We start from the raw sequence: 27,014 nt of genomic DNA on the forward strand, positions 1-27,014 counted from the left end.
TTGCAGTCACGAAAGCTTTAAATCGAAATTAAACTATGAACATTTTTTTTATTTTGCCATGTAAGTGCCCACAGAGCTGTCGCTATTTTTCAGTCGTGACCTGGCCAAAAATGATAACTCGACGAAGTGGATTATCACGTGTACACTCATAGCAGCCAAATTATCTACATGCGTGATGTTGATTTAAAATGTGGAGGGGAAAAACATCCACGCGAGCACGGGAAGAACATGCAAACTCCAAATATACAGCAGCATGCGTCAGGGTCGGGGTTAAACCCACGACCTCCTGCATACCAGGCGAGGTAGTCAACATCTCCAAGCCACCGCGGCGCCTCGAGGGCACGAGCTCTACTGCCTCAATGCTCATTTGTGCAGGAGATCACTTTGAACGGGAACAGCTGCTCACACCGGAACTGCAGAAAAGAGCAGAGCCATTTGGCGAATGGACAAGGAAACACTTTAATTTCACCCTCATTTCTGAGCTGAGAAAGTGGAGGCTATCTATAGTCAACGTTTGAAGACGTAAATGGGACTTTAACAATCAAATTTTTATTTCAATATCCAACCCAAAACTACCGTGACAAACAGCACCTTTGTATACAGAAATACCTCTTGTTAATTTCAAGTACATACAAAGTTTACAAAATGTTTAACTATATATGTCCAATTCTACATGCTATAAAAAAATAAAACACCTGCTGTGGAAGAATATCTGTGAACACTCAGATTTACGAATTCCTGCTCTGCTCTCCCTCCCCAAGCAATGAGCTTCAAACTGCCCCGTTCATCATCCAAACATTGAACGTGTTAGAAGGACAAAAAAAGCAACGCTGCATTTCCAAACTATTCCCGTAACAGTATGTACAACACACGGGGAACGGATGCAATTGTAAGTCCTGCCGACGGCCGAAGTTGTCGGCACGCAGCTTGATCCGTGCGGACATGAACAACGCAAAAACAAAAGCGCACCGCAAACAAACGCGGAGGGTAAACGCGAAGAACGGGAGTCCAGCAGACTTCAAACGCCTCTGTCCTCACGTGCGTGGCGCGTTGTGCGCCGTGTTTGTGTGTTGTGTTTATTGTGACGTTCTCGACTCGCCCCGACTGGACGTTGTGTGAAAAAAAGAGCTTCATAGCTCATGGGATTCCTCCAGCACGAATTCTGATTCTGACATCACACAGCCCTACGCGCCGTGGCAGGGAGCGGACACGTGCGGCTTGCGTTCATGTGGAACGCTCCAAGAAGAGCCGTGTGTCGATTACCCAACAGTCCGGGCAATGAACAACGCCACGTTATGGAAACTCCAAGCTGCTGTGGCTTTCACCAACCGGTTAATCCGTGCGGGGCTCTGGACGAACGTGCTACGACTGTGAAACACCAACTCGCAAGGCGACGTCGCAAATCGCTCGATTTGCCGAAGCAAATGACACGTCCCATAAACATCTGTTAAGAGGTAGTCTAAATAATCAGTAGTTCTAATTGGGTGGGTGTGTGCGTGCGTCAGTTGCAAATCAGCTATACTTCGGGCACGGGGGGGGGCTCAAAAAGAAGCGCACGTGAAGCAATGGGGCGGCATCACCGAAAGGGGGGGGGGGGAAGCCGGGGGGTGAGACGCATCGAAGCGCGAGATCACACGCCAGATGTTGCAGACAAGTCAAGAACTCGGATGCGCGCAGCCAAGCTCAGGGCTGCTCGACAAGCCGGGCCGAAACAGATGAGAGGCCTTGAGATGTTTCTTACAAGTCAGATGTTGCGGATGTGCAAAGGGATGGAGAGTTCCACACCGTGGTGGGCGACAGCAGAGCATGGTCACATGGTGTGGGGCCATGGGAAGTCGGCGCAAATCGTGTCGATTCAAAATAATTTCACAAAATCAGCAGATTTCATCCGCGAACTCTCCACTATCCCAGGATTCAACACGGGGTTGGGAACCACTGCTGTAGCAGACGAACCGACTGCTGTACACGGCTTCATGCTGTGTGATGAACAAGAGAGACGGGATGCAGTTGCAGACTTCTGGTTAAGTACGTGTGTGTGGATGTGTTGTGTGCCGTGTACAGATATGGAGAATGCATACATGTGCACGCGTGTAACTTATGAACTTACATGCAAATGACAGGGGGTTGGATAGAATCAGGTCTTTGAAGCACAGCAGCTTAAAAATACCATAGAAACTAAAATTGCACTTGTTAACTTTGGCGATAATTTAGTTTGCTGTAAATTAAAAAATAAAACTTCACCTAATTAATGATATATACACCGTGGTTTTATATTTCTTTACACGTACATTTGCGACTGCAAAATAATCGATCCGGCAATGCACAAGTACAAGTCTTCTACCCAAAGCTTGATCAATTCTTGCACGCGCCTGCATTTGTTCCGAAGACAATGGCAAGCTCTTCCCAGCGCGCATCGCAGCGTTGCATAGCGACGACACACGGCATCGATCGTGCACAGCCATCGTCGGTGTTAGGCGAGGCTGGATGAGCGCATTTGAAATCCATGGTTTACAAAGCCCGTTTTAGGTGCAATATCAATCAAAAAGGCGATAACACAGCATGTGGCGGTAAACGACACACGTACATTATAAACACGGAGACGTACACTCAAAAGAGCACCCACAAAGTCAGCAAACTTGCCAGTGCATTCAGAGTAGCGACAGCGGAGTTTGCGCCAAAGCGAGAACTGAATTTGTCGATAAACATGTTTCTTTTACAATGCTGTTCTTTGCTCAAGTTTGGTACACCATATTTAACTTCATACCATGTGTCACTCAGAAAATTCGGTCATAGTTTGCACATAAAGACATCACACATTATGACGTGTACTTAAATCGCTTTCACCTTACCTGAACATGACAAGAGCAAGTTGAATTCAGCTGGGCCTTAACCGAGAAATAATGGAAAATAAAAACATAGCCCAGCATATTGTCAGGTCGGTCACAGCGAATGATGTAGGTACAGCCAATGCAAAACACCCGCTTGCCTCTGTGTTACTCCCACATGTTTTTTTTTTTAAAGCCAATCTAAATCTCACTGCTGAATGTCAGAAGGCGGTCGGGGACCACATGCAGTTTAGGTTTCCCTCGCTCTTTGCGGGTTCTGTTTGTGACCTATTTCCACTTCACATTTACGACATGCGATTTGAATTCACTCATGTGTGGTCGCACGTGGGACAACCTCGTGTGTCTGCGCTACTCGGCAGGCAGCTGTCTCACGTGGTGCATTGTGGGTCGGGTGACTGCGGTCCACGGTCGGTGGTTTCGCTTTGTGCGCCCCTTTTTTTTGGAAAGCATCTACCGCATAAAGCGAGGGAAGCCTACACACAATCACTCACCGTGCTATAGTAACACCGGTGAATGACATTGGAGAGCAACGTCACGATGTGCAACTAAACCAGCGCCGTACCAGCGAATATCAGCGCAGTCATGTTAAGTTGAACTGAATTATATCCAGAACGGTTAACTTCACTGGAGCAGTACTGAACTACTGGGGATTGACTAATAGCCAACAGCAGTGGACAGGAGCTGAACAGAGACCGGATTACTCTTCAGTTTAATTTGAGCTGCTATGGACTAATATGCAGACAAGCATGGCAAAGCGAGCTCAATTATAGGACGTACCAATGGACCACAAATGTTTCTACGTTGCTGCACAGAAACTTTATTTGTAACCAAAGTTGTACTGTAGAATTCTAATGTACCAGAGCACCCTGGCTGGCCTAATTTCAGTACGATTCAAGCAACGCACGTGCTGGCTAGTCAACCACACCCAAACGTCTCATTGAACATCGTCACCACCACGCTTGTCTCGATGACCCAGAGAAACACAACTTTTCTCTGAAACGCAATTGCCCATGGGTGATGCAACGGACGTGGGGGGGGGGGGCGCTCTCAAACAGAAAACCTAACTAAATCTTGACTTAAAGCTTTCGTGACTGCAGGAATTAATATTGTTTGGGTCTTTCGATAAAGTCACGTAAATAGGTTCAAATTTAAAAAAAATAAAATAAACAAACTACGTTTTGATCACAACACAAGCGATCGTCAGTGGTTTTTGGTTTATTTTATTTTTATTCATTTGAACCCATCTACGTGACTTTACCGAAAGACCCAAATAATAAAAACGTCACTACTTGCAATGCAAATTTTTTATTGCTGTGGGGGGAAAATAAACCTTAAAACGAGATTAAAAACACAACAGCGCATCTCATTGTAATTTGGAAGTCCTGAAATTAAAAAAAAAAAAACAAGATTTAAAACTACGTTAGTTTGATTCTTTCACATTGTGGTGCATGAGTGCTTGTAGCGGTTGAAGGCGATCCCATACAGCATCAAGGAACCAAATATAATTGATCATTTGTGCGATTTGCTGGACGTGTCTCGAGCCAAAAGCAATGTTCTTACCCCCCCAACTCCCAGACGAGCCAGGCAACAGGGCACCAACATCAGGGTTCTCTGGACAGTCGATGGCAGCAACCACAAGCCGGTAACCAACAGAGCAACGGTGTAGAGGTAATCGGGTTTAATGGATCAACGCAAAAGGACAAGACAAAGATCCCCCATATAGCCTCAACAGACTGTTGGGGCAAGTGCTGTTAGCGAGCACCTGTGAAGGCCGCCACGGCACACGAGGGGTGGATGGCCAGCACGACGCCAGACCGCCTCTGTCTCCCAAGTGGCGACGATTAAACACCGCACCAGGTACTCGTTGGAGGCCTAGTCCACGTAGGGGAGGCCCAGAGGCGCTTCAGACAATCGTCACTGGTGCTGGCCGTGAACAGGAATCGAACTCGGGTCGCCGAGTGCAACGCAGTGGGACAGGCTGGGCAATTCACCAACAGCAGCACCCTCTCAGACCTCATTCACATGCACGAGGATACGAAGTAAAAGTTTAAAATAACCCAGTTAGCATGGTTTGCAGGAGAGGTAAGCAGAGGATTTTTTTAATTCAATAAAATATAATAATATACTTAAGTCCATAACATAGGGTTTTTTTGGGCTGGATCGCGTAAATATAAATGTGTCGTTAAACCCGCCACCACCGACACAAATTTATATTTACGAGATCTAACGCAAAAAAACATGGATATTGGTCGCGAAAGCCGACATGTCAAATGCTGAAGTGTGTAAATGTTAAAAGACACATTGAAATAAAAACTCAGCACTTGCGTCAATAACACTGCCTTAAAAAAGAAATGTATTATAATACTGATGACTAATAATATATTATGTACCTTGCTTTTTAAGGCAACGTTATTGAGAAGCGTGTCGAGGGTTTTTTTGGTGCTCATGCACCAACGCAGCATCACAAAATTATTAATTTAAATCTTAAACAGTTACTCTGTGAACTTTCACAACTGCATGTTTCCCTCTGTACAGGTGTCATCACTTGCCCTGCGATCACACCTGACAGCAACACTGCTTGTTCTGAAGTCTTCAATGTAATTTCAAAACGAAACATTTTAGACAAGACAAAAAAGATGCGTTTCTCGTCACGAAAATGGCATTCAATTACTTCTTAGCAACTCGCGAATGAAGAAACGCTGGAATTCCCCCAAAAATATAGATCGTATAGCTATGCAGTGTGTTCACATGCAATCATCGGCCTAACACAATTCAGCTCATTCCACTCCAAATTATGAACGCGTAAACCAAGTGACAGGAGCGTCGGTGAGCATGAAATCCACGTGATTGTGTAGCAGTGGCCACCCACCGCGGTACAATACTCACATCAGAGCCTTCCAACCATTCAACGTAGGCGAGGCAGAAAGATTTGCCCATTTACCTCGTTTTTTGTCTCGCTTGCAACATTAACTTTGCGATCAAAAATAAAATGTGGACTTTCTCAGGTTCCATTCGCTTCGACGAAGCGTCCCCAGCCGGGCAGCGGTGACATCTGCACTCGCGTGGAGTCGGGTAAAGGTGAACAAAAACTAAACATCGCTGTGTCCGATGGTGCGAGGTGCAAGCAAGTCTATCGACGCACGACATTGTCAGTTGGAAAGCCCTTTAACCGAGACCAGTATGCAACAATTGACAAAAAAAAACTAAATCATAAAACATAATTATTTTCCCAAGATCGGAGGAATCAAAGATACACGCGGACCGTGGAGATTTTGCGAAGGATGTATCTGGCGAGCGGCGACACCCCTTCACCATTTAACGAAACAAAGAGATATGCAGAAAATATTTTATCCACAAAATCAGCCAGCACTTGAGCACAAGCGTGGGAGCCGACAAAAACCAAAAAAAATATTGAAATATTAATACCACCCACTTTGTCTTCACGTTAATCCAAAGCAGAAAGTATATCAATCATGGCATTATTATTATCATCACAATACTCCAAAGCGTGAACAACAAATGAGGATATTCACAGTTACATTAGTGCACCTGAAAACTACATCAGGTGAGCCACCAACCACCTAAAATAGCTGCCAACGGTGAGAGATTTAAATATGAAATTTAAACCTGGTAATGGATCAAAGATCTCTTCACGCAAGGTCTAACATATCAGTCCAGCTATTTTTTTTGCTTTTTTTAAGTTTTCTGGGTTTTTTTTTTTTACCCCAAGACGGTCTCTGCGATATTAAATGTACAAAAATAAACACTGTGTTCAATGCTGTAAAGACACAGTTATGTACAACGTTAAATGTATTAATAACTATGACATGTCAAGGATTTTTAAGTATTGTTACAATAATTTTATGTTATTTACTTTGTATTTGGTATGTTTGAAAAATTATACAGTCCTATAGGATAAGACTCAATGGAATTCACGACAGTGTAGTTGCGTGTTTTATTTCTGTACAAGGTAATGCTTTCCTGTCGTTCACAATTCGGGTCAACAATAAACTCGCAAAGAAAAAATAATAGGATAAAATAAGAAGTTTTCAGAAAGAATCTCGTTCAATGTCCCTTCCTACGCATGTCTCTGCAAGTTGTTACAATACAAAAATAAGGAATAACTCTGCAGAAAATGAGTGCGCACTTCAACTTGTAAAAAGGAGCGAACGGTTAAACGTGTCGCAATAAGGTTGTTTTCGTCGAAAGATTTTCATTCGGCCGTTTCAAATTCCTTGCCATGCCTACCCGAGCACGGACCCCGCAACACCCGTCTCTCTCTCTCACCCCGTCTCTCTCTCTCTCTCACCCCGTCTCTCTCTCTCTCTCACCCCGTCTCTCTCACTCTCACCTCGTATCTCTCTCACTCTCACCCCGTCTCTCTCTCTCTCTCTCACCCCGTCTCTCTCTCTCTCTCTCACCCCGTCTCTCTCTCTCTCTCTCACCCCGTCTCTCTCTCTCTCTCTCACCCCGTCTCTCTCTCTCTCTCTCACCCCGTCTCTCTCTCTCTCTCTCACCCCGTCTCTCTCTCTCTCTCACCCCGTCTCTCTCTCTCTCTCACCCCGTCTCTCTCTCTCTCTCACCCCGTCGCTCTCTCTCTCTCACCCCGTCGCTCTCTCTCTCTCACCCCGTCTCTCTCTCTCTCTCACCCCGTCTCTCTCTCTCTCTCACCCCGTCTCTCTCTCTCTCTCACCCCGTCTCTCTCTCTCTCACCCCGTCTCTCTCTCTCTCACCCCGTCTCTCTCTCTCTCTCACCCCGTCTCTCTCTCTCTCTCACCCCGTCTCTCTCTCTCTCACCCCGTCTCTCTCTCTCTCACCCCGTCTCTCTCTCTCTCACCCCGTCTCTCTCTCACCCCGTCTCTCTCTCTCACCCCGTCTCTCTCTCTCACCCCGTCTCTCTCTCTCTCTCTCACCCCGTCTCTCTCTCTCTCACCCCGTCTCTCTCTCTCTCACCCCGTCTCTCTCTCTCTCACCCCGTCTCTCTCTCTCACCCCGTCTCCTGCCTGCCCTCGTTTGTGGAATAGGATTGGGGGGGGGGGCAAGGGAGGGCTTTGGCAAACCTCGCGAGGGCCGGTGGCGAGGTGCGACGATACCGTCCAGATATCCCGACGATAAAAGACGCACGCAATTGGAAAGTTTAACAATTTCATATTTGAAATAGGAAGAAATTTGGTGCGTGCCACTTTAAGCCAACCGACCAGCAAGAAAAATGCAGTGTGATGATCTGCATTTTAAACATTAGACTTATTTCCTGAGGATGAATGTTCTGCACATATTAGTTGGAATGCTGTGCAAAGCTCATGGCTCCAGCGGCTTGCAAGTCACTGCTATGCATCAACACCATGCGGATCGCCAGTCCTTACTAAAACCTCATCATTTGGTCACCATCGGCAGTCTTCTACCATTGTGAACTTACAATCATTGTTGTTTTATCAGGCCACGCTCATCTCTGCAATCACTCCCAATGCGAACTCAATAAAGATGATACTTTTACAAGGCCCCGTCAATCCACCGCCGGATGGAGGCCTCCCCCGACACTTGTGGAGGTCAATGGGGTTGTTTGACTATACTTCACTACGCAGGCCAGTGTGGTTTAGTGGAAGGTGGGGGGGGGGCAAGGACTGGTTGAGAGAGATCACTCAAGGAATAAATTGACAAATTAAAATGATACTTCCGCTGAAATCTATTTCCACAGCAAGCAACTTTAGTCGCTTTATTCTTGGTTCTTTCGGTAAAGTCACCACGTAGAAGAGAAACAATAAAATAATAAAATATAAAACAATAAAATTCTCACGTTTCGACTGCAGCACAAGCAACCATCGAAAGAACCAAGAATATGAATCCCTACAGTCACGAAAGCTTTAAATCAAAATTCAACTTTAACCTGTTTTTGTACTTCAAAATCCGCTCAGAATTTCAGGCTACCCCATTTCTTAAAGTTCCTTGAGATGCAGTCACATTCAGACACTTTATAAATCCAAATTACATTGCACATCTGTGGAGTCACGGATACATTACATTCTGCAAAACGCTCAACAGGTGCTCTAAAATCAGAGCTATCACTAATCATGTCAGGCTGACCGACTTAACCGCACCAGCTGTTATTGAAGAATTGTATTTGCAAAATCACAAACTCATGAGTAACGTTAGAAATATATATTTCCATTGAGATGCAAAACACGATGAGCACGGTTGGCTGCGTACGGTGCAAAAGAAGTTGAAGATACTTGCGTACATAATCAAGTACGATTATTAATGACATGGATATAGAACCTCTTTACCACCTAGTGGCCAATGGGTACAGCCTTTTGCAGATTTTGATTGAGAGCCAACTTCAGAACACCCATTCCACTGGTCGCTTAATTTGAATCCGAGCAGAGCCATCAACACGGATTGTCGTGCCCGCCGATGGGATACCACCTCTGCTGTTAAACCAAAATGTTTTATCACGGGATGGATGCCCCAATCACCGCTGTAAAAGGAAACACTTGAATACAAACTGGTATCATTCAGTGCCGTGTGCACGCAAAGTCCACGTCAGGTACGGGCGCGGTACAACGTTCCGCCTGCTATTTGATGAACCTCTCCCAAGGACTCGACGTCACCACCGCTTCAAAGGTCACTCGAGCAATGAAAACCAAAATCAGTTGAAAATATAGATAGTACACGGCTTTTCAAAACCAGAGCAATTACACGTGTGCTCTTCAAGCAATAAGCAGTCAAACTTGTACGTGCAATTGATGTCCCGGCCATAAACGAATCCCAAAACACTGCAAAAGCCATGCTCAGCTTGTAAACGGCTTTCCTTGACCGACAATCTGCGCCTTGCACAGCAGTTTAATTCTGGATTACGGCAGTGGGTCGCTACATTCGGCAGAACAAAATTAATCGTCCGCCCAGAGTCTTCATGCTGGTGGTGAGATACGATTTCGTTTCCAATGAAAAACATGAAAAGAGACCCCCCGAACAATCTTTAACATTTAAACTCCCCTCATTTTTGAAAGACCGTGTGCACGTTTACAGCAAACCCTAAACATTCATCAAACACAAGGACTTACAAAAACCCTACGGAAAATAATCTACTGGTTTTTCTTAACAGACCAAGTGTTCTCTTCTGTCTTCTCAAATGTTGTTAAAGTATTTCAAGCCATTGGCCCCATTTGTACAAGAACAATTATGAAAAAATACTCGACTTGTCAGATTTTACACTCCGTTTTCTACAAAAGGCGGTACTGGATAAGCACCATAGGAATCAGATTTAGAAATTCTACTTCCTCTAGGAGATATAAACTTAACAGCCAAATGCCATTTTTATTGTAGCAAAAATGTACGCGATTCTGTACAGTTATTAGGGAGACATTTGAAATGGGACGTTTCGATGTCACCAAAAAAACATAAATTAAAAAAATGGTGACTTTCACAAGACCATAAAAAAAACCATTTAATTCAAAACGTATTACACAGTAATGCCTACTCCATGTCTGGGCTGTCATTTTGGTTCCAAGTCCCAAACACAAGTAGACCAACGTTTTAAATGTAATAGATGAAACGGAGAACAGATATGGGTCTATACAGGAGTTCCGAGTTCACCGTGTGGGTCACTAGCTCTTGCAGCTTTAAACAAAAGTGTTTGTTTTCCAGTTTGTAAATACGTCAACGTGAAAAACGGCACTGCCAGTGTCAACGCTCGCCCTTAAATCAAAACACGATGCGACCAAACGGCCACCAACGTTGAACCTCCTTCCCCACCCCCACCCCGAGCCCTTCAAGGGGCATTGCAGCAGAGACGGAAAGTACGTACGCAGCACGGTCCTGTTGGCTGACTTGTCTTCGTCCCATAGCATTGGCCACGAGGCCTGAATAAGACCGGCTTGGTGGAACCTGCAACTCACATTCCTCGTATTCAGTTTGTTTTTCGTGAAGCAACTCTTCGATTGCAGTTCATCGTTTTCACAACAGCCGAGAATTTCCCCCGTGGCAAGACGGTTCAGCATACTGGCACAGCAACGTGATGTACCCCCAATTTCAAAGCCACAAATTGGGGATACAGTCAAAAGTTAATTTAGGAGTGCTTGACTTTTCTTCTGGGGAGGTGCCCCGCAGAGAAACTAAGAAAAGCAAACCCCTCACCCCTTCACGCTCACCCGAGGGAGCCCCCAACCACTAAAATCGCACGCCACTATTTTGGAAATCCACACCTTGAATACTCGCAGGCACTTTTGAGCACTAAAAAGAACTGGCGTCAGTCTCGCTCCGACGAACATCGCCACATGCCCACCATCGGCACGTAGGTACCAACGAAAAACCTTGCGGGCCGTCGTGCGTCGCGGGGCGGCAGGGCGAGTGACGGTCATCGGGCGGCCACCGTGCCGTCTCGCCGACGTAGCGACGCACGCCGTTTGGGACGGGGGGGGGGGGGGGGGGCGGGGGTGCTCAGGGCTCCTGCTTGGTGCTGAAGAGCGCGAGGCTGGAGGAAGAGGCTGCGTTCACGCCGCACGGGGGGTCTGCGTCCATGGGCTCCTCCTTGACTGCCATCACTTTGTGGAAGGTTATGGAATGGATTTAGGCGAGCGGAAGACAAAAATAAGAAGACGCATAAGAAATACAGCTTCAACGGGAAAGACGCAGGAGAGGCACGTTATACGCCAACAGAAATCGCACAATTGTATAAAAAGGAAAATATACATTTTATCCGCACACCGCATATCAATATTTGCCAACATAATTTGTATAAAAAGGAAAATATACATTTTATCCGCACACCGCATATCAATATTTACCAACATAATTTTTTGTAAATAGGATCAACTTTATACTGCTAATATAGGTGTATTCCAGTGGCCGTTCATAGTTCCATACATCTCTATAACAAAGCACACGATACCAGCCAAGTCGAGAGAGCACTGCGTGCGCACAGCAGCCTTCACGAACTCCACTTGGGAAACGGAACCGGCACCGGCTGAAACCTTGCATTCAAATCCAGGCAATAGCCCATGATTAAACCAGCTTTACGAGTATACCGAGTTGATGGTCTCAGTCCAGTCACCAAGGAATGCACAACAATCCCATTACATAAAAGTTGGCGGTACATTTATTTCAGCTATGAAAATTCACATTTTCGGTTCGATTGACGTGCGATCACTCTTTTCACAGCATGAAATGGTGTGCTGCTAGTGGTTACAGAGGCCCCATTGAAGAGACTTCAGAAGTCGTTCTGTTACGTCAACTTCCGGGGAGAGGTGGGGGTGGGGCAGGCGTTCTCCGACACAAGATGGGTTTTTACTGCTCAGCGCGAGAGTTCCAAATGGAATTTTTTTTTTTTTATCTCATGACGTATGAAGCCAATGGGCACAATCGAAATGCAATTGTGGAGAAAAATAAAAACGAGCAACACAAAACCCAGTGCAGCGTGACTGAGCGAGTGCTCACCGTGCCCCTCCGGCCTGCGCTCGGCTCGGCAGTCCACGCTGCCCAGGGCGAGGCCGTCGCGCCCTGACACGACCGTCTGTGTGGCCGGGAACGTCCTGCACGGGGGCGCTGCAGTGCTCTCGTCCTCACGGACACCGCCCCCGGCCGCCGGGTACCGCAACACCAAACCTGGCGACTGCTGCGGGCCCCCAAGGGCTATGGGCCGTCGACCCAGCGCCATTTTCCTCTCTGCGCGGGACGCAATACACTGCGTTTGGCACAATAACGCTTGCCGTTGTTGTCCCTAAGCGCGCGTGGAAAGGGGTTAGGCGGCCCGTACTCTTAGTCGAGGCTCGGCTCCTCTCAGACTCGAGTAAGCCGACTCAAAGCCGTGCTTGACTGGAGCAGGCTTCGATCACGGTCCCGAGCCACGCTGCGGGTTTCCACGAGGCGAGCCAAGCCACGGCAGAGCAGCCGAGCGGCTCAAGCCAGATCCGAGCCGTGACTAAGGAGCTGAGCCGTGACTAAAAATACAGCCCCTTAGGCAGGTGGAAGCGGCATTCTAAATGAAGTTATTTTAATCAATTAGCTCACTCACTTTTCTTGTGTCCTTTGTACCCAGATTTCGTTTTTTTCTTTTGCTTTGCGCCAGCGGGGTGGGGCGAAGCGGGCACTGTGAAAAATGTTGCGAGATGTTGCGTTTTTACCATTTTATACTTTCAATTGTTGTTATCTTAGGCCCAAAGAATGTCACGCGCTTTTCATGGTTTTTTTTGGAAATGGTTTGCAATCATCAAAGATCGTAACAAAGCAATGGAACATGCCAGGAAAGTTATGCACTGTAAAAACAATACATTGCAATGGCAACATTGGGGTGAACCTTATGCACAAGTGGACACTCAGCTGTTTGAAACGCACAAATTTAGATCGTGACCCAAATACACACGCACACCAAAATAAATTAGCCATCAGACTAAATATTAAATCCCTAAGGGATCAATAAAATAAGAATCATTTAAACTAGATTTGAAGCGTTCGTGACAGCAGGAATTACTCTTTGGTTCTTTCGGTAAAGTCACTTAGAAATAAATAATAATATAACACGACGTTTCGATTGCAACGCAAGCAACCATCATCAGGTAAGAATGAATGATAAAACACAGACACGGGAACAGCATAGGCAGACGCACATGCAGAGAGATACACAAAGACACGCCGAGCGAGACACACCTTGTGCGTGTGTCTGTGTGTGTGTCTCTCTCTCTCTGCATGTGCGTCTGCCTCTGCTGTTCCCGTGTCCGTGTTTTATCATTAATTCACATCTGATGATGGTCGCTTGAGTTGCAACCGAAACGTCGTATTCTATTATTATTTTATTTTCTACGTGACTTTATCGAAAAAACCAAAGAGTAAGAATCATTTAATGCGGAAATCAACAGTGGTATTCCTATAGATATACTCACCCTCGACATGAGAATGTGGGATTTCCACCACTGGGTCAGGGATGTACAAATAAACAGAAGATGAGCACCGATGCCTAATACAGCTAATTTGAGCAAAAAATCCCTGTGACCTTCACGACTTTGAGTGAACGCCAGGGGTCTGAGAGAGGAGCACGGCCCGGGCACCCACCCACCCACTCACCGGAGGAGAGGGGCGGCTGCAGCTGGTACCCCGTGAGCTCACACCAGCCGACAGGGAAGAGGTCCGGGGACTGGCAGTCCACCCACTGGTCGTACTCGTCCTCCCAGCCGTCAAAGTGGATGCGCAGCAACCGGTTGACGATGCGCACGACCGTCGCCACGCAGATGAGCCGCGGCTCCATGAGGTCCACCGCCTCCAGCTTCATGCCCACACGGAAGCCGTGGTTTGGGATTTCCTGCCGACGACGAGGCGGGCGGGCAGCAATAATGGAGGGGGCGGGGTATGTATGGATGTATGACACCGTAGGCTTTCGAGACCTAACTCAGAAGCGTTTATGTATGGATGCATGTTGAACTTTTGCACCGTACGTAGCCAACCTTGGTAATCGGAGGTGCGGGGGAAGGACGACAAATTAAACCACAAAAAAGGGGTAGAAGAGGAGGAAATTTTATAAAGAGGCGGCCTTTCCCACAGGCCCAATAAAATAGAGCTTATTGGTACCCCTCGGGGTCGCATGTGCAACCAATGATTTTCTCAAAGCATTTTATCCGTAGATTATAATTATGTACGATAGCAAGGGCAAAGTGGTAGCTTTTTTATGGAAAACAATCGTTAGAAGTAGGGTACTGTAGTGTTGGACGGAGAATATAGTTTCAGAAGAACAAAAAAACAATGCGAAATGAAACATCCACGAAATGTGAAAATAGGAAGTGCGTCTATAAAAGACACTATGTATAGTATGTACACGAATCTTTCTGCCCATGGCGGACAGTGGTCGCATTTTCCTCCCCGGGTGGTACCGAAAAAGCCCCTCGGCTCGAGGAAATACAACTTTGGCGTGCACCACTGCGCAAACAGCACCCTCTGTGGGTGATCAGTAGATGCACTCTCACGTAACCATTGCGCTCACCTTGTTGAAGAGGCTGACTGGAGCAGCAGGGGAGCTGGTTTCCCGCAGGTACTCAAACCAATTGAACGGTGTCTTGTTGTAACCTGGTAGATTAAAGCATACGCTGCGTTATGCGCGTACAGTTTCTAACACTTGCATCAATAACAGCTTGCAGAAATGGTAAACCTGTGCAGCTTAAAAACATTAAGCTGAAAACTTCATAAGTCACGCAACTGCAATAAACATTTGGATAATATTTCACGAATGCGGCAGCATAGAGTTGGAACATCAAAATAAAACCTTTAAAAACGTTTGCTTTTACCAGGTAAGGCCCACTGAGCTCTATAGCTCTTTTTTTAAGAATCGACATAGCCACAAATGATAGCTAAACATGTGGCTTATCATGTGGAAATGTATAGCAGCCAAATACTCAAAACGCACATTTCTAAAATTTGGGGGGAAAAACACAGAGGACCCGGAGAAAAATCCACGCGAACACGGGCAGAGACACCGCAAACTCCAATATACAGCAGCAGGCATCAGGGTCGGGATCGAACTCATGACCTCCTGCATACCAGGCGAGGGGGATAACATCTCGCCACCGATGACGGTACGGGCGGCGGGGATAGGCGGCGCACGCCGCACGTGAACCAACACGAACACCCCTACCACGAGGTGACGCCAGCTCGATCTGGTTGATCTCGCAGAATCCAACGGGGAAGATGGACGGCGACATGGAGTGGTAGCAGAACCAATCCGTGCCGTCAGCCGCCTCGGAGCCATCGATGCCGATCATCAGAAAGCCGTCACCCAGCACCTGCGCGCGGACGCACGGTCGTCAGGAAGAAGTTAACCACGGGCTCGGCGCAAAAAGGGTTACAAGGCACGTATTGATATATCGCAGAAAGCAAGTCGGTGGACCATGCCTTTCGAACGGTAGCCACGCAGATGGAGGACAGGTTTAGCGGGTCGATGGCTTCCAGCTTCATTCCTTCCCGAAAGCACTCCTGCTTCTGGGGCATCTCTTTCACCTGGATTGAGGCACACAACAATGACACACACATGTACACAAAACAGACACCAACAACCAGAACCATGACACACACGCGCATACACACATGGCGTAGCACGATGCCAGATGGTTTGGGCATGTGTTGAGAAGAGACGGAGAAAATGCAATGAGAAGAGCCATGCCAACAGCATAGGAGAGATTGAGTAGAGGGAGGGCGAGAAGGAAAGATAATGTGGGTCAAGATGAGGCAAGTGGAAATGACTCGAGAACAGGCACAGCACAGAAGCAGATGGAAAGCGAAAATAAGCAGCCGAGCCCAATTAGTGATGGGACTTGGTAAAGATATGCGTAATAATCAACTCAGCTTAACAATGAATAAAGATAAATTGTATGGACATTGATGGATAGAATTCCAAATTAAATCTCCAGACACTCACAATGGGGAACAAGTAGGACCCTGCATCTGAACTCCCATCATGTTTCTTGGCTCCTTCTGAAAAGAAAAGCATCATGGCCAGGCCAGCAGTCGGGCGATGGATATTTGCGAAGGTAAAACGAAAGTTATTTTCACACGAATGTAATCTTCTGGCGTCCGTGTGCATGCACGAGGGTTGTCGCAAGGTGACGACAATCGTAAGGTCATTTTTACAGTTTTACCACCGTATTGCAATTATCGTTTTCACGTCGTGGTTGCGCACCAGGGCTCTTGTGCTGGTGCCCAACGGCCCGCGACCAGCCAATGGGGTGGATGAGCGGGCTGCGCATGTGGCACCAGAAGTCGTCCTCCTCGACGCCAGCCACGCTCCCGGCGCCGCCCCCCGCCGTGCCCGTCGCCACCGTGCCGGCGCCGTCCCTGTACGCGAGGCGCAGCCGGCCGCCGATCACACTGTCCACGAGAGCGACGCGTGTCCGGGAGATCTGCGCCTTGTCCACCACCTCCAGACGCATGCCACGCTTGAAGGGAAAGCTCAGACTCTCCTGCACCTGGCGGTGGGATAGGGGATGGGGTGGGATCGGCGTGGGCATGGCCGGAGCGAAGGGAAGGTACAACGGGTAGAAAGGTTAAGATCAAGTCAAGATTAAAGCATTTCGGAAGCGTGTCGGTCATGTCCTGCATCACACCGCTACCGTCAACTAAATCTAGATGAGTTTGTTGTCCTTCCCCACACCTCCGATAAGCACGGTTGGCTACGTACGGTACGAAAGAAGTTAAAACACACACGCAACTATGTCGCGCTTACTTTGGCTTGGAAGTCTGGCGGGAGAGTCTTGGAGCCCGTCAATTTCTTAACGAGGAACGCTTTCCAGTTGGAGCACCTGTGCATGATCGCTGAACAGCGTTCAACGCAGGCAGACACACGTAAACACACGCCTTTAGATACGCGTCCCAACATGGTCCACACATTTCACCCGGACAATAAAGCACAGGCAATATAGCAAAACGTCTCATTGAAAAACTGGTCATAGTATACATTTACACAAGTGATGCACAGGCGTGAGAACGATAAAATTTGTGAATTTGCAGTCTGCGTTGGCACTGTCCGCTGGCTTACTCTGCGGCGGGACAAGCGGCTTGCCAATGGTTGCGCACCAGCCGATGGGGTGCACATCCGGCGTGCAAAGGTTGCACCAGAAGTCCCGGCTGGAATCACTCTCGTAACCCTCGTATCTGAGCAGACCCTTGTAACCTGAGTTAGAGGAGAGGCAAGAGGTTACATCGTGGATGGTGTGGTGGAGCAGTGGAAATGCTTGTGCCTCATGGCAAGACTGGCCCAGGATCGATTTCACGACTCTGGTGCTTTGCGGTGTGCTTTGTACGTTCTCTCGCTGGTCTGCATTGGTTTCCTACGGTTTTATCTCACGGATAAAAAAATTTACTAAAACAATGGAATTGGTATTGGCCAACATCCCAATGCTGAAATATGTACTTGAAAATTGCTCAATTTGGATTACACACAGTAACGTCAACCACCAACTACAAAAAACTTTGTAGGGCCCTACTTAAAAAGTATCAAGCCTCAATGGAGGCTTCTCCTGGGTAAACAAGCGTAATAATAAAACAGAATCTGGTTCCCGTGAGCAGCTGTGCAAGCAGATCTTCAGAGCGACGTCATAAACGGCGGCCACTTCACACTCACCTGCCAGCTTGATAACCCACGCGATCCAGAACACCTTGCTGGATACCACGCAGTCCGTGTTCACCACTTCCACCCTCATGCCCTCCGTTATGTCTCCCCAGTGATCCGCCATGGGAGCCTGCGAACATCAACGCGCATGGTGAAGGCAGAGGCAGAGCGCAAGCTGGCGGGCCACGCTGCACGCGGGCTGCAATTCGGCACTGTGGAGACGAGGGTTGATGGATCACACACACAGTCGTGAAACTCCGCCTCTAGCCGCAGGCATCAAGGTTGCTATCTCCTGGCCTACCAGGAAATTACATCACAGCAAGTAATTTAATTTCCATCTGTATGGGGATTTAAGTGTTATCCCCCCTCCCCCACTTGCTTAGGACATCTCCAGGTACTCAGGTTTCCACCCACATGTAAAAACGCTCATCAATGGAATTGACCAAACATCCCTATATAGTACCATAGAGCTTGGGCAATTGTTGGCACCGGTTCTGGTTGCCTTCCCGCTTGTTTGTCATCTCCCGCACATTCAATTAATTTTCTCTGCGACCGAACAATACCTGTGCGCGTTGAAAAATATGAATTGATATGCTACGTGCTCTGCATCCAGAGCATCAAGTGTACGAAATGACCGATTTAGAATGTAGAAATTCACCAAAGAACAGCAATCAGCAGTGTCCATCATAAACAGGTACAGTAATCAGGTACAGTATAAGAAAAATGCGTTGCCATTTTCACACGTCGCCCACTCACGTGCTTGAAGCAGCCGACGGACGCTGCGGTCAGACTGTTCTTCCAGATGTAGCGCCCCCATTCAAAGCCATCCGACGGCGTTTTTACTGCAGAGAAATTGGGACATGGGAAACGCAGGTTTTACTATTGCAAAAGAAGATTTTTATTTTTTTCCCAGATAAGCTCCCACATTGTTTAACGTTTGGAAAGTGATTTTTACTGGCCAAAACCACGGAGGCACAAAGAGGCTCACTTGATTTGCGCTTGGCCTGACTCTGCAACGTAGCCTGCAGCATGCTGCTTTGCGTTAGCTTGGGTGCCATCGGTTTTGGCAGCAGTTTGGCTTTTTTCGATGGCGATTTTCCCTGCAAATGAGAAACATGGCCACTTTCAAGTATAATGCACTCACGTAACACAGTTCAAATCAGACAGTCTCCGATCGCCAATGCATTTTGCTCCAGGAGATAGGAAAACAGCAGCGTCAGGCACCTGCAGGCGGGCGAGCACGCTGGCCTTCTTTGAGTTGGAAGAATAACTACGTGAGCAGGACACGCTGCAGAACCGCTTTGTTTTGGAGTAGAACGCGTCCCTCACACCCACCATGCCACACATTTCACAGGTAGCTGGAAAGAAACAAAATACATGTTACACTTTAAAAAAATCATTGTTCAATGACAACAAATTTTAAAAGACCAAGGGAACATCCATTGTCAATGTGGTCGTCTGAAGAATGCGCACAATGGTCCAACGAGGAACACGGGCCCATCCTCCACCACGTTACTCCACCCTCTCCCTGTGGTCTTCTGTTCAACCTTCCAGTCTGCCTAATCCAAACACACGTGAGGTGCCCTGCGTGTGGGCCACTCGGGACAGAGGGAAAGAACGTGGGCCCGGCACACATGCACCCGCGCGACTCCACTCACCCATGCCCGACTTGCCATCAGGATAGGTATACACCTGCCCGTTGGTCTTGATGACGGGGAGGCTGGCCGGGGGAGTCTGCACCACCTCATCTTCGCTCTCCTCCGAGCTGCTGCTGCTGTTGCCTCTCTCGTCAGAGCTCTCGTAGCTGTCCATCGCTCAGCCACTCGGTGCCGCGCTCACGCCGTCACCAGCCCCACCTGTCCGGTGGAAGCACGGGGAACGCGGGCTCACGGTCGTCAACGCTAACGATGGCTCAACGGATCGCAGCGACTCATGCTGAACCACGAGTGCCACAACTCAAGGCAGCGAGACGATTGCAGAGCACTGCATCTCAAGGTGATGGGCATGTTGATGCAATTGGCTTTGTCTATGCCACTTCCTTTATTTAAAAAGCGAGAACCAACCACACTTCACAATTGAAACACCGTGCGGAACTTTAAATGACAGAGTTATAGATATTGTAGATTACGCAAAGATAATTTTAATAAGCTTAAACATTTCAATAAAGTGTTGCATTCATATTTTCATAAAATCTTACTTGCCTCTTACCTTTCCAAATAACAATAGTGAAACTTTCCTGCGTTAAAAAAACACCTTCATGTCTGACTAAACCAACTGCCCAAACCGGATTTTGCAGCCCATCAATGTCAGCTATGGTACATCTAAGGAAAGGAAGTCACTTAAAGAGCTGTCGGCCATCCAATTCATCATAGTTGCTACACCCAGGGTTACAAAGCTGGGTTGGGCTAATTTGCCTCGTGCTCGCACACATTTAAAGACCCGGTGTAAAATACTCAGTTGTTTCTGTTCTTTAAACTGCTGTATGTTGAAAGGCTAAACAAGAATGTATAATCAATATTCTCGAATATATTCCCATAACTAAAGGCCAACCACGTCACACCGACATGGGAAATAAACTACGTTAATTGTATAGTTTTGGGTTCATGCCTAAACTACCCAGCAATGCCAGTACACATCGTTGACATTGAGAACCACCAAAGGCTTTTAAACGAACAAGGTGTGTAAAGATAGCTGTTGACAAAATTACAGCATTGAATTAAAATACAAAAACACTGCAGCAATGTTCCATATGGCAGATGCCCACGGTTGGTATTCATTCAACACAAGGTAGATTATTCACACTCGAACTGTGTTACGTGTATATCTGAATATGGAAATGGATAAATAGTGAGCAGAAGAAGCATGCATATTCTCTAACTTTAGGTTTTACATTGCGAGGGCAAAATAATTATTCGTTTACCGAAACATCCATCTCGTTGGTACACGAAGCAACAATGCAAGCCATCGTGGGGGAGTTTGTTTAATGTTATTAAAGGGGTGATATGTTTATAAATACCCCATTAAAATAATACGGAACTTAAACAAAAGCAGCATTTAATTTTATCCCACACATCATGACCTATACGTATTACAGTTTACAACTTTATTTGTAACACCATGCCATAATAGCACTTTGCTGATTAAGTTACTTCGCAATGAAATTTGCACAACTGAAGAAATGCTGCTCCTAATCAAAAATACTGTAGAGAAAGAATAAAGAGCTATACATCACAACAAGCTAATTTAGTTTCGATTTAAAGCTTTCGTGACTGCAATGATTCATCTTCTTTGGTTCTTTCGGTAAAGTCACGTTGAATGAGAATAAAATAATAAATTGATAAAATAAAATAACACAATAATATTCTCATGACGTTTCGGCCACAACACAAGCGGCCTTCATCAGGTGAAGGGACGAGACTGTCTGGTAGGACTCCAGCGCTAATATTCTCACGACGAAACGTCGTGAGAATATTACGAAACGTCGTGAGAATATTATTGTTATTTTATTTTATCAATTTATTATTTTATTCTCATTCTACGTGACTGGAGACTCCCACTTAATTGTTTGAGCCACGGAGTTATTTGCGAATGCGCACACACACAGACGACACGTTACGAAAACTCCAACCAACATCATCAAAAAGTAATAATGGTTTTATGGAAGCATCAAAATAACTATCCACAAAATGCCGATCTACCCAGCATTAAAAGCTGCATGTTGTTCCAATGCAGGATGGCAATAGCTTGGAGAGGACTTAATTCAGGAATGGATTGATATGAATGGCCGATGACGATGATAGCACGTCGTGTACTACTTATCGCATTCAGCCCGCGACTGCTCAAGGTCTCTCTGCGTGTGTAAATGGAATGAACAAGACGTGCACACACACCGTGTCATTTCGGACAGAAGTTTGAGCCTCCAATCGCATCCGCCAAGTCACACGTGGTGGAAGCGGCGGCAGCAGCACAAAGGCGGTCCGTGGCAGTGCTGCTGCGTGGACATTTCCACAGCGAGACAATAGCAGAGACAGCGTAAAAACTGTGCTGCAAGGCACTGCACAGCCCAAACAAGTACATCAAGGAGTGTAACACTCACCATCCCTTTCTAGTCCGCCTCACTGTTTAACCATCATGTACCACTTCATTTACATCTCCCTCCTGCACAATCCCTCATGTAACTATCTCTTCGCTTCACGTATTGCATCTCATTCCCCCCCTCATGCTCTCCTTTCCCTCGGTCGCGTTATCGCTCTCAACACACGAGAATCGCCTCACACAGAATCACAAGACAAAACACGGTCACACCGCACACCACGATAACCACCCCACACACCTCCCTCTCCTTTTGTTCATCACAGTTGTCATCTCACTCTCCCGCTACTCCTCTTCTATTTACCCACGATCTCCCCCCCACCCCCGTTGCGTTTCCCTCCTCGTGTTGAATCCGGAGCAGCACAATCATCGCACACGCCGAGCATCGCGACAAACCCACGCGGGCACCACCACCACCACACACCATCACCACACGTCCACACATCATCACAAAATCTCACACACACCATCACCACACGTCCACACATCATCACAACCCCCCCACACACACCATCACCACACGTCCACACATCATCACAACCCCCCCCACACACACCATCACCACACATCATCACAAAACCTCCCACACACCATCACCACACGTCCACACATCACAACCCCCCCCTCCCACACACCATCACCACACGTCCACACATCACAACCCCCCCCCACACACACACCATCACACGTCCACACATCATCACACCCCCCCCCACACACCATCACCACACGTCCACACATCCCACACGTCCAAACACCATCACCAGATGTCCACACATCATCACAACCCCCCCCACACACCATCACCACACGTCCACACAATCTCACACACACCATCACCACACGTCCACACATCATCACAAACCCCCCCCCCCCCACACACCACCATCACCACATGTCCATACATCATCACACAATCCCACACACACCATCACCACACGTCGACATCATCACAACATCCCACACACCTTCACCACACGTCACCGCGACAACACGGCAGCATCGGCATTCATAGCACGTCCTGGCCTTACATGGGGGGCAGGGGGGGGGGCGGGCGACGATACGAATTAAACGTTAGGAAAACATGGATTCAAACAATTACCAGAAATAATATACACGGAAAGAGCAACGTAAACATTAACAGCTCCACCACCAGGTAGCAGCGGTAGCGGCAGCCACAACAAAGGCGCTGTGCTGGCTCCCAGCGAGCTTCATGTGGCGAAACAACGAGAGATGTAACTCGCGCTGCTATGGGAAACATCGCACACGCTTCCTGACAAGCCGAACAAAATATAAAGGTAGTTTTTTTTTCCCTCCCGCGATTAAAGCGTTTCACGACGACGCGTAACGCTCGTATAAAGAGAGTTTAAAAAAAAAACACAATTAAACAAACAAAACACAAGGCATACAATAGGGCGATTGAAACCTGAGAAACTTGTAAAGCGCGGCCTTTACCCGGGACATGGAGGGGGGTGGGCAGCGGCGGCGGGCGAACGGCGAGACTCGGGGGCGAGCTTCAACCCCGACACACCGAGAGATCGCGGCACAGCAAACAACCGAGGAGGACGACGAGAACAGCAGCAGCAACAACAACAACAGGACAGTGATATACAAAAAAAATTAAACAAATAAACTCAGCGCGCGCGCACAGTCGGCCGTGCCACACGTAACGCGCGCTCCTATTGGCCGAGGCGCCCCGTCACGTGCCGTTTATGGCCAATCCGCGGGCGCGTAACAAAACTGAGGCGCGCTTTGTGTTTTAAGTTTTAATTTTAATTTTTGTTTCGGGGGTCGGATTTTGGCGTTTTTTGACGGGAGGAGTTGAAATGTACACCGTGGCTTGATTTGTTTTAATTGTTTTCGCGTCGTGTGTCTGCAGACCGGAAATGTTGCACTGTACAATGCACTGTAGTACAGTGCAGGGCGCACAGTGCTGTCACGTGCGCGTACAGTGCTGCTGTGATTGTCTCCATTAACTGAAAATGTCATGGGCCGTTTTGTCTAAGTGCCACATTAAATATCCTGTAGCTTGCTAGACGCGTGCTGCACGCTTGTTTATTATCTCATTGTTCAGGTGATTGGCATGATCCTTGACTGCCCTCGCCATATGAATGTGGAATTTCCACTGCGGGCTCTTATATTTGAATCGGGGAAGAGACTCGTTGACTGTCACGGCGCTTCGCGGAAATTCACTGTAATGACGCTTCATTCATCCACAGCATCTGCCACTTGTTAAACGCTCCAGTATAGTTTAAAAGGTTTGCCAAATATATAGGTACCCCACTAAAATAATACATTCTCGAGAAAACATTTTAGTTCTTAGCCTCTGCGCGTCTCCCACCAATCTCAATACAGTTTATGAATTATGTTAACACTTTCTACAACATAGCCTGTCCTGTTCTTGCGAATAGCAATATGTTCAGGAGCTCAATGCCAATGAGAGCTTTGATCACTATACAGGATTCAAGGATTCACTTGTTGAGAAGTTTATAAATGGATGGCTCTTTACGAGTTCTGCATATGCAGTAGTGATTTGTTCTCGTTATTCTGATTAATCCGAAAACCAGGCTTGAATAAGAAATGTTGGATGATGCAATAAAAAAATCATATCCGAAAGCAAGACGTCAGAAATAACAATTACTGTGCTTTGACTAGGTAAAATAATTTTTATTGAATTGATTATAATCGTAATAATCGTGGTTTGGAGGATATCTTCATCCAGCAGTGGATTGATAATGACTGACGAAAATGCTCAGATAATATTTGCACATTCTTAAAGGGAGAACGCTGCTGATGGCGACCTCACTGGACATCTGTGAAAGAGCTTCATAGCTCATCGTATTAGTCCAGTCGATATAAAGATTCTAAGATTGACAAATTATCCGGTAACTCGCTTTTTTGCCCGTCCAGGGACGGGTGCATATGGCAGTAAATCTGAAATATTCAATAAAAAAATTGTTCAGCTCATGATTATTAATGAGGGGGAGGGGTTGCCCCATGTGGAGTGACGTCATCCGCTAATGGTTATTGGGGAGGGGTGCGGCATGTGGAGTGACGTCACCCGCTCATGATTATTAATGAGGGGAGGGGTGCCGCATGTGGAGTGGGCGACCTTCTTTGTGCGTTCGTGTAAATTTCCACGCGCGTATGAATATTAATGAAGGGAGGGGGGGGGGCTCTTTTGCAGTGACGTCACGCACGGATGTAGCAGTGTGCTGCGTATATTTCTTTTTACCGTTACTTTCTTTAAAGAAACGTCATATTTGAAGCGACTTTGCGTAATAAATTATTAAATTCAGCTCGACCTGCGTTCGTGTAAAAATCCACCCACTCATGAATATTAACGAGGGGGGTGGGCCTCATGTGGAGTGACGTCACGCGCGGGACGGACAGACATTTCTGTGTGATTATAGTCGGCAATACTGCTGCATTGACAGAGGTGGTGCACAAGCAGAAAGAACAAAACAGTCAACACATTTGTCAATAACGCTGTGCTATTAACAAGGACATTTAATAGGCGGCGTTCTGGGCGATTGCCCTTCTTCATAGCACGTAAATGTAAAGGCCAGGGAGATAGAGTGGATCAGAGATGGAGACTGCACTTTACAGCATAAGATTGACAAGAGGGCTGTTACAGAGCCGCGTGCGAGGCATCTGATTGGCTACTGCAGCCTCATCAGATGATTGAATCAATAAGGAGGGTTTCATCCAGCGGTGGAACTATAAATTCAACCTTAGTTTGATTTCAACTGTTTCCCCTGGATTATCCCTTGAGGTGAAACATCTCGTTTGCAAGCGTGTCCATGGTGTCAAATTACGCGTAGAAAATACGTAAAGACACGTGTGAAAAAACTAAATCAACAACTTATTGTGTTTATATAATACAATCTCTCTGGAATATCTCTCTGCTATGAAGGATCATTGCCCAAAACGTCGCTTGTTGCTTTCCTTTTGGGACCGTATTATTTAAAATGTGCTGAGATGAGCTCACGTGCATGTGCACATGAGCAATATGATTGTATACCTGTCAACTCCTTATCAGTGCCGACCTTATTACAGACCAATTCAGACCGTATTGGTTACCCCGTGCCCTTATAAATCTCAAAGTTAATCCTACAAAGTCCCATCACAAGGGAGAAACACGAACAATGTGTTTGTTGTTAGCCCGTATTGAAACGGCTGTACGCCATATGGACCTGCAAACTCAGGTATGTGACTGGCTCCTGCAGCCTCATTCACTAATTGAACCAATGGGGGTCTCATCCAGCAGTGGATGGACAATGGGGGTCTCATCCAGCAGTGGGTTGACAATGGGGGTCTCATCCAGCAGTGGGTTGACAATGGGGGTCTCATACAGCAGTGGGTTGAAAATGGGGGTCTCAGCAGCAGTGGATGGACAATGGGGGTCTCATCCAGCAGTGGATGGACAATGGGGGTCTCATCCAGGAGTGTATTGACAGTGGGGGTCTTATCCAGGTGGATTAACAGTGGGGGTCTCATCCAGCAGTGGAGTGACGCACGTGCACGTGTGAGGAATCCGATTGGCTGCCGCTGCATCACCAGCTGATTGAGTCAATGCGGTTTTACATTTCACAGAGCGCACTAACCCCCTGCGTAATCCAATAGGCCGCCGCACCTCACGTGAACCAATCAGATGTCGTATCGCCCTGAGCGAGGGGGGGTGCTAATGCGATCTACAATTTCCAATCGCGCGTCGTAATAATATTGCTACTATTGATAAGAGCCCCGGGGGGCGACACTTAGATTCCTTAGCACGCATAGGCGGCATGTGCCTCGTGCCACCGTGCGAAGCTAATGGCTATGTGGGCCTTATCTGGTAAAAGAAAAAAATTAAGTTTCATTTGTATATATATTTTAAGTGATTTGTTTAGCCTTTCCTATACTTTGCATTTCCATCGCGTTTTTGTGTCGTTTGTTGTTATGAAGTTCTGACCCCGTGTCCCTACTGGACATCTGTGTGGGGGGGAACAAAGAGC

At 47.0% G+C, this 27,014-nt stretch overlaps 1 protein-coding gene across 6 annotated transcripts; it reads right to left on the minus strand.

Annotated features, from left to right (window-relative positions):
• Nucleotides 1-440: 440 nt before the first annotated feature.
• Nucleotides 441-23,709, minus strand: MBTD1 (mbt domain containing 1). 6 transcript variants are annotated; one of them, XM_032969943.2, is made up of 18 exons: nt 23,473-23,708; nt 21,816-21,913; nt 19,584-19,781; nt 19,150-19,283; nt 18,914-19,025; nt 18,682-18,767; nt 17,938-18,055; nt 17,353-17,487; nt 17,041-17,129; nt 16,498-16,783; nt 16,237-16,292; nt 15,714-15,818; nt 15,457-15,604; nt 14,809-14,891; nt 13,899-14,133; nt 12,853-12,927; nt 12,276-12,503; nt 441-11,383 (listed from the first exon to the last, which is right to left on the minus strand). In XM_032969943.2, exons 3-18 carry the CDS (start codon nt 19,735-19,737, stop codon nt 11,280-11,282), a joined length of 2,148 nt encoding a protein of 715 aa, XP_032825834.1. In that variant the 5' UTR covers nt 19,738-19,781; nt 21,816-21,913; nt 23,473-23,708; the 3' UTR covers nt 441-11,279. The 6 variants fall into 6 exon arrangements, with proteins under 6 accessions (XP_032825834.1, XP_032825833.1, XP_032825835.1 ...); XM_032969942.2 differs by having other exon boundaries at nt 21,816-21,916; XM_032969944.2 differs by having other exon boundaries at nt 21,816-21,979.
• Between the last annotated feature and the right edge of the window lie 3,305 nt (nt 23,710-27,014).

This window comes from Petromyzon marinus, chromosome 43, assembly GCF_048934315.1.
Source record: "Petromyzon marinus isolate PM22_M1 ecotype Great Lakes invasive population chromosome 43, UKy_Petmar_22M1.pri1.0, whole genome shotgun sequence".
NCBI classification, from domain to species: domain Eukaryota; kingdom Metazoa; phylum Chordata; class Hyperoartia; order Petromyzontiformes; family Petromyzontidae; genus Petromyzon; species Petromyzon marinus.